Here is a 10,421-nt window from a genome sequence, read left to right on the forward strand (position 1 = left end):
AGATATTTTTCATGTCTACTTTTTATGTGACTTGTACTTCATCAACTTTGATTATCTGATCTATTTCATTATTCCATGTTATGTTTAGACAATAGTTATGATCGGTTATTTGGTTGGCATATTTAACTATATAATTAATGTTAAGCTGTTTTTCAATATTATTAAGCAACAAATGGATGTGTCGGGCTCATGAAATAAAATTACCATAACTTCATTTTATCTTTTTATTTGAAATAAAGTAAAGGATTAATTATTAAATAAAATCATTCTCTAAGTGAATCCTAAATTAAATTGTATTAACAAATATTATAAGTTAATACTCTCTTTGTAACTCTTTTTCTTATGATGTTTATTCTAACTTTCAGCTCGAACAATTATTTAAATTTGATATTGAAACAACTACAAATTAAAAGTTTTTTCGATATGCATTCAATTATTTATATTTTGATAAAAGTATTTTAATTTTATATAATGAATGTTAGCAATCATTATTGAAACATAAATAAAATATTCTAAAAAAAATTGTATTTACATAATGTTTAAAAGATCAACATGTTACATATCTATACTTTACACTCTTCAATTTTTCTTGTTTTGTTCTATGAAAAAATATGTAAATCAATTAGTTGTATTATAAATGCATTAAATAATAATGTCATTTTAGCTTCTAAAACAAATTATCGGTATGTTGTAAGTTTTGAGTGATACGTTTACTTTGATAGAGTCATATTTAAAGTAAATTTTTAATATTTTTATCATATTTACTGACAGGCAAACATGAAAGTAGAAGATTACGTTAAATTATATATGTTATACTTATAAAATTCATAATAATAAAAATAATTATAATAGTTCATAAAAATATTGGATGTGTAAATTGTTGGTAAAATTAGTTAATTAAGGAAACAATTATTATTGGTATATTGGAACTTTAATTTTTTTTTTAAATTATGTTTTTCTGTGATATTTATAATAATAAATCCTAAACTAGAACTATACATGTGCTTTGTGCGATGCGGACTCAAGTGGCTTTTAACCAAACAACCTTCCCCGCTATCATTGTATCATGAATTGTATCGACTATGGACTCAAACAATATGAACCAAAAATATAGAAAATGAATGATTTATTTACTTTCAGTGGGAAAATAATTTATCTCTCTATAAACTGGTAAAACTCGTAATTCTCAGAAAATAGAATTTACTCTTAGTTATTAGTAAATAAATTACCACTACTTTTTGATTGAATAATGATATATCAATATGTATGAAATGTATTTTTTGGTCAACCCATGCTCTCTATTTATAGAGTGAAGTACAAGAATCATGGTTAAATTATCACTCGATAAATAATATTATTTAAATAGAAAATGTAATCCGACTTCAACTAGAGTAGAGGGCGGCACACCCTTGTATTTTCTACTAGGGTTGCTGTCTTACATGAGGGATAAGTTTAGGCCTCTCATGTATTAAGTCCAATTATATTTGTTTCCTAATTTTTTAACCCAACACTTTATTATTTTATCCAATCCAATACTTATTTTCTATTTTTCAAAATAAATATGATTTAATCAATTAATTAAATTAATTTCTCAATTAAATAATTTTCTCAACTCAATATTAATTCAGTTAGAGTCATGACAACTTTATCGTAATATAATATCTAATGAAATATATTTAATTTTCTTATTCAAAAAATTCCATAATGACTAATTAATTTAATTCCATCTTCAAACTTCAACTATTTAATAATTAATTAAATAATAATTTGAAGAACCTTAAATTAATTCTCAAGTCATTTCTATATTTAGCGAGAAAACGCATTCATTGTGGATAGTGATTCATGCGATCTATTCATTTTACTTTGTCGTTTCTATTTATTTTCATTCATTGGTTATACATGCAATCCATTTTTTGTTATTTCAAGCTAGTAGAGAGATTGATTGAATATATATAATTATGGCTCAAATAATTTATAATTAAGTTTAGACTTTCTCACCTATTAATTATAATTTTATTTAGTCACAAAGTCATTCCAATAAAGTATATCATTTTTGAGCTATCTCTTATTATATGTCATCAGAAAAGCTACTTAACAAGTGTTCGTCCAATGACCTTGTCATAAGTGTGTTACCTTATATGATATCTTTAATCTCTTTAGGATAAATCTGTTATCCTGATATGATACTATTTTATTTTATAGTAATCATTACATCTTTAATGAAAAGTCAATTACTATCAAATAATAATTAAATCATTTATCACAATCACAAAGACAAATTACTCATGGTCATGTTTACTTTTCATCTATCATGTAATGTTGATGAGATGATATCATTTATCCTTTAGCTAGGTTATGAATTCCACTGTTGTGGGACTGATGCTACACACTACAGAAGTCCTATACCCAATAAAATAGCTTTCAGTTACTTATCTCTTTGAACTTAGGCTTTCATTTACATTAAATTATACGAGTCACACATACATAATCCATCATCCACTTAGGATTAAAATATGTCACATTATGAACATTACAAATGGATCTAGAATTTATTCTACTTGGGTCATGTTCGATGTACTATTAGTCCAGTCAATTACATCTATGTCTTTATCTTTTAGGAGCCATCCACTTCAGCACCTAAGACAATGTATCTCCCCAATTGGATTTGGTAGATGATATATTAGTCTTTCGATTGGTTTACTCATTTCCAATTAGACTAAGGATATATTTATATTATCTATTGATATAAACTATCTTTTTGTATTACGATCCAACTATGTAATACTATTTAATATTAGTTAAATTTTAGATAATTAATAAGTCAATATTTGCTTTCATTTTTCATTACGTGCAAAAATCATTAAGTACAATATACAAAGAATATTACTATAATCAATGAATATTTATTAAACTAATTTTTTTTAAAATACAAGTATACATAGACGAAAAACTATTAAGGGCACTAGATCCAATATAAACTTGTTGAGTTAACTATTCAATATGAACTTTTTATTTGATGAAGAGAATTTAATTTTTTATTTATTTTTAGTATAGTTAAGTCACCCTTCAAGTCTGTTTGGCAATCCATGAAGACGTTTAGAGTTAGTGCCTGCCTCTTTTATACTATCATTTTTAAAGTTCAACCCTGAGTTATACAATTTTTATTAAAATTTAGGATTTTTTTTTAAAATTTTTTTTCATATTCAACATTTATTACATGTGGCATACCACATATTATCGTCTTGTATCATCATTTGTCACATCAACAAATTGTAATGATCTACACAATCAACTTTAATGCAAGTACGTAATTTTATTTTTTCTGATAAAGGCTCAACTAGATAAAAACTTTTTATTAGATCTTAATTGATTTTTGGTAAAAACACATCTTTAGTTCCTCTCAAATTTGATATTGAGCGAGTTGATATCTCTAAAAAAAATTGAGCAATTTAGTTACTATCAATTTAAAAATGAATAACTAAGAATAACCAATCACTGCATTAATGTCTTTTGGTCAATTGTGTATAATTTTGATGGTATAATAACAGAGTTACGATGGTTTCTAAAACGGACCAATAGTTGAACCTATCAGACCACCACTTTACCGGTTTGATTAAAAAATTATTAAAAATTCTTCTTTTTTTTAAAAAAAATTTCAGTTCAACCGCTAGTTCAACTGGTTCCTGATCTAACCGATTCAAAGACACTCTCTAGATCGATACCTAACCGTTCGGTCTGGTTCAAACACCACTACACAATTAGTCTTCTATGTTTACATATTATATCATTTTGATATTTCTATTAATTTAGTTTGATTCTAAAAATCAACAAATATAAATAAAATTATATTTTTTTTAAAATAAGAAATGAAAATTTGAAAATCAATGGGAAAAAAAACAAAGAAATAAATGAAAATGTGAGCAATTAAAATTGGAACCACGAGATTAGGTGAGATGGTAAGAGTTTCTTCTACCGTAAAAAGTGGCTGAGGGTTCAAACATCGCTGGCATCTACTCCATTAATGGACCTACAAAACACAGAGGATTAATCATTGGGTTTGCTCCAGTGAATACCTCGAGAACCAAAAATCGAATGTTAATTTTTGGCATTGGTTTTCTAATTTTTTATATATGCACAATTGAGCGAAAATATTAACATTATAATTAATTATTTTTAATTGCTTATTTTTAAAATTGACAAAAAATAAATTATTTTAATCTTTCTGAAAGAAATTAATTTATTTAATATTGAAATCCAAGAGTAATATTTTTACTTAATTTTTTTTAATGAAGGAACTTTTTGACTTACAAATATATTGTTGAAGAAGAAAAAGAAAAGGAATTATTCCCAATCATTCAGAAAGAGGAAATTTATTTATTCCAATCTCCTTGGTAATGGACCCACAAATATTATTAAAAATAGAAAGCCCAGATTCTATTATCTGACCCACAAACAATACCATAATTACAGCCCAAAAAGCCATGTTCAAATTATCCGGTTTGCCTTTAAGAAGAAAGAAGAAAGGGAAAAAACTTGTTTGGGTTGCCAATTATCCATTACATCTCTATTCTTTAATTTACTTTTATAGTGTTTTAAAATCAAATTTCAAATTCTTTTCCTCATGTATAAAAATATATTTATTATGTTTTCTATCTTAATAAATCTAATTCAGCTACCATTCATCAACTTATTTATTATTATCTATTTATACTCAATCCGACTTTTTTTTTTAAATTTTCTACTCAAATGTGGTAATATTGTTGGTTGTGTCTCTCAAGGGTATTCAAATAGAGGCGTTCATGAGTTGAGGTTATGTAGTGATCTTAATATATTTTATACTTATCTAAGATTGATTTGACTCAAAATATGAGCTTGAAGTTTATCTCAAGTTTACCTATATTTAAAACTAACTAATTCAAGCCTATTTTTGGTTCAGGCATATCAATTTTTAAAAGTATATTATATTTAATTTAATATTTATTGATTTAATAAAATTTAAATATAGATAACATATCTTTTAATATTTATATTATAGTATTATATATTTTATTTTATATAGATTACATACTATATAAAAAGGGAGATTATTAGAATATTGACCGTTGAACTGCATTATCCCAACTAGTGTTGGGATATGAGATTAGATAATGAAATTTGATATTGTTGGCTATTTTGGTGACTTGTAATCTATTGTAACTTGGTTGTATTATGAAAATAAGCAGCAAATATAGGTTTGGTTGAACAAAGAAAATGATTACAGAAAGTTCATCAATCATGGGATTTTGATATCTTTGGGGATTCTTTGATTTAAGTATTTACTTTCTTATTTAGGGTCCTTTTGGATTAGCGTTTATTTTCAGTGCTGTGTGTTTAATTTTTTTTTTGTCTCGCGCTTCAATATCGTTACAATATCTAATCTCATCGCCACCATTAATTTTATACTAAACACAAATAAACACACCATCCATTCAAAAGGACACTGGAGAGATTATCAATAACTGATTTTTAGGAGATAACTTGCTGGTTAATTTTGGAGGTAGACGAGCACAAAGTTGTATAGAGAAAAAAAAAAGCGCAACATTTGTGGAGACCTTGGACTAACGGGAGTCCCTTAGTGAATTTAGTTAGTTTGAGTATGATGGATTCGATGTTTAGTGAAGGTGACGCAGACACAAATTTCGTAACCAATTCCCTACCTTCTCTTTATTTCACAACTGTGGTAATATCTATATCCAGAATTTACTTAGAATGAAAGCAGAGGTGTATCAAGTTTGTGTAAGCATTTCAAAAGTGGTGGCTGCCTTATGGTTTCCGGAGTGCACACTTTACACGTTCATGGAATATCATATATCCAGCTTCATGCTTATTCTTTCACATGAAAATGATTTGGTCCGTTATTATTTTATTGTTGAACATAGACTAGGGTTAATTATTAGTCCTAGAATAGAAGAAGTCAGCAAATATAGTTTCATGTTTATGTCATCAATCATACACTTCACGATTTGCATGTTTCCTTGACTTGGAGATTTTCCACATTCCATGGGGAAGCAAAGCCTTGCTTTTTACACTACAAGCAAAAGGTTACCAAAGATGCTGCCACTGAATATATCAGTCTTTTGATCCATTGAAATAATGGATGCAATTATAGATATGCTATTTGGATTTAAAGTTGGTGCTAGATATATTCATCGGGTTGGAAACCTTACCTGGATTCAAAATCTCATTTTTCGTCAACAGATCCTCTTATATTCCTCATCTGTTTATCTGTTTAATTGTGGTGCCAAACATGGGAAGTAGTTACAGTTAATAAAGTGTAATTCTCTTGCTATTTTGGAAAGTGATTTATTTTCTTTCTAACAATTACGCCTTTGTTTCTAACCTCTCTCTTTAGACTGAAAGCTTTGACAAGGTTTGCCATCACAAGAATTACGCTTGACTGCTTGCTTATACGAGAATACACACACACTCACACATATATATATTATGTTCCTTCTTTTCATTGTCTATTTAGAAAGGCTTGAGAAAGCAAACAAAGACTGCTATATATATTCCATCAAGCTCTGAAAACATATTTTCATTTGATAATGTCAACAGAAGAAGAAGAAGAGAAAAGGTTAAACCAGTGTATAAGGAAGTACCAAATCATGATAAAGCAGGTACATTAATCTCAATATATCGATCTAATGCCTATGGCATTACGGCACCATCACTTTGATTTAGATAGATTTTATTTTCTTTTCCTATTTGCATGACAAGTGGGATTGGGATTTTGAAATGATTATGAAGAGTACTCTAAAGATCGCATATGGTCTTCTTTTTTCTTTTTCTAACTTCTTTCATTACAATGCAAGAAAATTTGAAGACAGACAGAACTGGTACTATAACAACGTTAAAGTGGTTTAATTGATTTAAGGTTTAACACCACTGAAATATTAGTTGAAAAGGCTGAGAACGTTGTCATATGTAGTCAATGTTGCTGAAAATAGTATTTAAGTGGACGGGTTTTGTCTTTCAGTTTGACGAGCTTGTTGAGATGATGGATCATGTTAGAACCAGACCACCAAAGCGACGAAGGGTAATTAATTTCTTTGTTAATTACTAGATATCAACTTTAGACAAACGTAACCCAGTGTTTAGCTTAGTTGGTTCATGTAACTGTTCTTAAGAAGTCTTTGCAACCCTTGACATGGAATGAATATCATAAGTTACCTATACATCGATGAAATTACAGGCAGCAAGTCATCTTTGCTTTGGGTTTTCTGCCTTGATTTTCCTTTCTGATTACTGTGTATTTGAATCTTTTGTAGAGCACTAGAGGGAACAACAGTTCCAATGACCCTGCAGCCTCTGCAAATCAACCTGATGATAGAGAAGTAATTGTGCAGACAATAACAAGGTTTCTCCATGAACTGAAATCGAACCCTGCCACAGATCCCAAGTGTTCGACTGGCACCCGTGGTCGAGGATAGCTCCCACTTGGTTAGCCATGGCAGTCGTTTAACTAGTTCAGAGGTCCAGCAAGTTATCTCCATGTTACTAATGATTATACAAATCAATTCCCATTATTAAACCAAAACTTTATCTCGGCTAAAACATTGCAGTTTGCTCTGATGTATAGAATGCAAAAATAGCTTTAAATTCAGAGTTAATCTCCTAAACCAACACATTTACTGCCTTTAAATTAAGAATCAATCATTGGTGAGGCCTTGACAGTTGAAATTAAAGATTGTGTCGCAATCTTTGATCATTGCTTGTATCTCAGAGACTTGGTTTTCAGTTGCAGAAAAGAACAGAGAAAAAGAATGAAAAAAGAACACTTGTCTCGTGTCTTTCCTTGTTAGTCACTTCCAGCTATTGATTTTTTGACAGTATCTACCATGTTGGACGAGATTCAGCCACTATCAGACAAAAAAGCAAAGAAATCTAAGGATTATTTTGAATATCTGTCACAATAACTTGTGTTTAGTGTGAAAAGAGTAGAGATGCCAAAGAAAACTAATTATGCAAATCGCTTAAGATCATCAAGGAATTTGACAAGTAACAATCTCATAGTTTATCAAGAAATGAATGAAAAATACAAAAAAAAAAAGAAGGTATACCTTTTCTCTTAGAGGGATGGGGAGGGTCATTTATGATACACGCAGCCTTCACCATGCATAATTTGCACCAAAAACTGTTTCTGCAGCTCGAACATGTAAACCAACCATTGCTACAAGGAAACATTTTTTCTTTTTGATATTAACCCAGCTTCTAAGTGGAGAAAGACAATTCTCTATGTTCCAACGGTTTGACTAATTACAAGAAACTTTAGGCCTAAAGCATCCAAGAAGATACATATTGGTCTTTGCCAGACAAAATGGACGATGGACCGTGAACAGCTTATTTGCAGCTTTGCAAGCAATGAAATCAGCTTAGTGAAGCTATGATCAGCCCCTGTTCCCACAAGTTTTTATTGGTTTTGAGAATGATGACACCTCATTTTCTCATCCTCAAGCTTATTTTTTAACATTTCAACCCTCTCGAGTAAAGCAGCATTTTCCTGGTAACATTCAAATTAATCAATAAAATAGCAGAAATTCAAAACCTGAAAAGCTTGTAAATTTAATTACTCACATAGATAGCATATATGAAGCATCCTTTCAGTCCACTAGTCCATTTCTACTAACAAATAACACTTGAAACGCTGATAAACATGGTTGGATAAAGGTTTCAAGGACAAATAAATGAAACAAGTTTCAAATCCATTTTATTTCATCAACTAAAACCCTTGATAAACAGGCTTTCCAATAAAATCATGATCAAGTGGCTTTTTTCTTTTTGATAATTGGGTTGGGGGTGGGGTTGTTAGGGATCGAGCACAAGCTCTCAAGCCACACAACACAATAATCTTGCTAATAGGCAAAGAGGTTCCTAAGAAGTATACTAAGAATGACAACTGAAGCATGAAGGATAAAGATCTTAAGAACAATATATCTCATGTCCAAGAAAGAAAACAACTCTCAGAACAGAAGAAGTCACCTTTTGCAGCAGCGCCAGTTTATTGTTAAAACTAATGGAATCTTCCTTCTTCACAATGGACTCCTTAATCTGTGGAAAAAGGGCATATAATCTATCAGGCTTTTTTTAATGTTCCAACATGCATATGAACAAAATAACTTCACCTCTACAAGAAATTTAGCAAGCAGAAACGGAAAAGATTCTTGGTGTACAATTAACTTATCAACTTTTAATTAGTCCCAAGGCATATTTTTATCAATTCTTTATTCTTTTTTCATGCAGAACAACAATATCATCACATCATGAACAACATAAACAATGTATGGAGTTCCAAACAAAGAATGTTCCACTAGAGAAGTAAATTTGGGCTCTTCCAAATTAATAAATATTCGAGAAACAATGTTAAATATACTTATCATCGTCAACTAACCACAGGTGTAGTAGCAAAAGACTTGAGTTTCTTAAGTCTTTGTTGATATTGATATAATATATATATATACACACTTGTGATCGAAATATAATAAGAAATTGTAGCAAACCTTTTCTAGTTCCTTGGCACACTTTGAAGCCTTGTCTGCCTCTTCATCAAATCTCAGCCTCAACTCTGCAGATTCATCCATTGCCTCCTTGTTTGCAAGATCAAACTGTCTTCTTCTCCCCCCCAAAAAAAATCATTTTAATTACAAGTTAATCAAGCAGAAAAATTGGAAACCCATAATTCAAAACAAGCTAATTTTAGTTTTTAAAAAAAAAGTAGGACTTTTTAATAAATAAATAACCCAGAGAAAGGAGAGGCAACCTTAGCAACTCAGTATCATGAGAAGAGACAGAGTAGTCAATCATCCAGAGCCTAAAATAAACTGTCAAGCCCAAAAACATAGCCACCGCGAATCCCACCAATATTCTCCTCTCTCTTCCTATCATTCTTTTACTGAATAAAGTCTGCTTTTCTTGAACTGTTGGGAAGAATTTGACTTTCTCCTTCACTTTGAGAGTCTTTTAAATGGTGGCTCGTAACAACATCGGAGTTTAAGATCGACGACAGATAACGTCTTAACTAAAACTCAATTGGCGTATTTGGCTTTGGAACTTTGATTCGGTGCGGCTTTTTTTTTTTTTTTCAAGTTGAAAAATCTTTACAAGTTAACCGGTTAAAAGAAAATAAAAAAAATTACATTAACTTAAATATACCGCAAATAATAGCATATCCTTCTCTATGTAATCCGCATCATTAGTATATTGTAACAGCCATTGATCAACATTTTTTAAGAGTAAATGAATCCGTTAAATTAAAGTAAAATTCGAAGATGACAACAAATATTATTGAATAGTCTTCTTGACCTTCACACCATCGATCCTAATTGGTTTTTTTATGGATAAATGCATATCTTACATTTTAAAGAAAGTAGCTTAAATACACGTGT

The 10,421-nt window shown here is 29.8% G+C and overlaps 1 protein-coding gene across 1 annotated transcript; it reads right to left on the minus strand.

The window, feature by feature from the left end:
* Positions 1–7,540: 7,540 nt before the first annotated feature.
* On the minus strand, positions 7,541–10,152 carry LOC107889600 (uncharacterized). The gene is made up of 5 exons (XM_041076752.1): positions 9,797–10,152; positions 9,537–9,648; positions 9,019–9,087; positions 8,100–8,539; positions 7,541–7,898 (listed from the first exon to the last, which is right to left on the minus strand). Exons 1-4 carry the CDS (start codon positions 9,919–9,921, stop codon positions 8,450–8,452), a joined length of 396 nt encoding a protein of 131 aa, XP_040932686.1. The 5' UTR covers positions 9,922–10,152; the 3' UTR covers positions 7,541–7,898; positions 8,100–8,449.
* Between the last annotated feature and the right edge of the window lie 269 nt (positions 10,153–10,421).

The sequence above is a fragment of the Gossypium hirsutum genome, chromosome A09, assembly GCF_007990345.1.
Source record: "Gossypium hirsutum isolate 1008001.06 chromosome A09, Gossypium_hirsutum_v2.1, whole genome shotgun sequence".
In the NCBI taxonomy this organism is placed as follows: Eukaryota; Viridiplantae; Streptophyta; class Magnoliopsida; order Malvales; family Malvaceae; genus Gossypium; species Gossypium hirsutum.

What these genes read in the sequence shown, in the direction of transcription:
- LOC107889600 (XM_041076752.1), bottom strand. Translation starts at nt 9,921, where the DNA reads ATGATAGGAAGAGAGAGGAGAATATTGGTGGGATTCGCGGTGGCTATG. An exon ending in CATGATACTGAGTTGCTAAG is followed by an intron (nt 9,649 to 9,796) that starts GTTGCCTCTCCT and finishes GGGGGGGAGAAG; the next exon opens with AAGACAGTTTGATCTTGCAA. An exon ending in AACTGGCGCTGCTGCAAAAG is followed by an intron (nt 8,540 to 9,018) that starts GTGACTTCTTCT and finishes GAATGTTACCAG; the next exon opens with GAAAATGCTGCTTTACTCGA.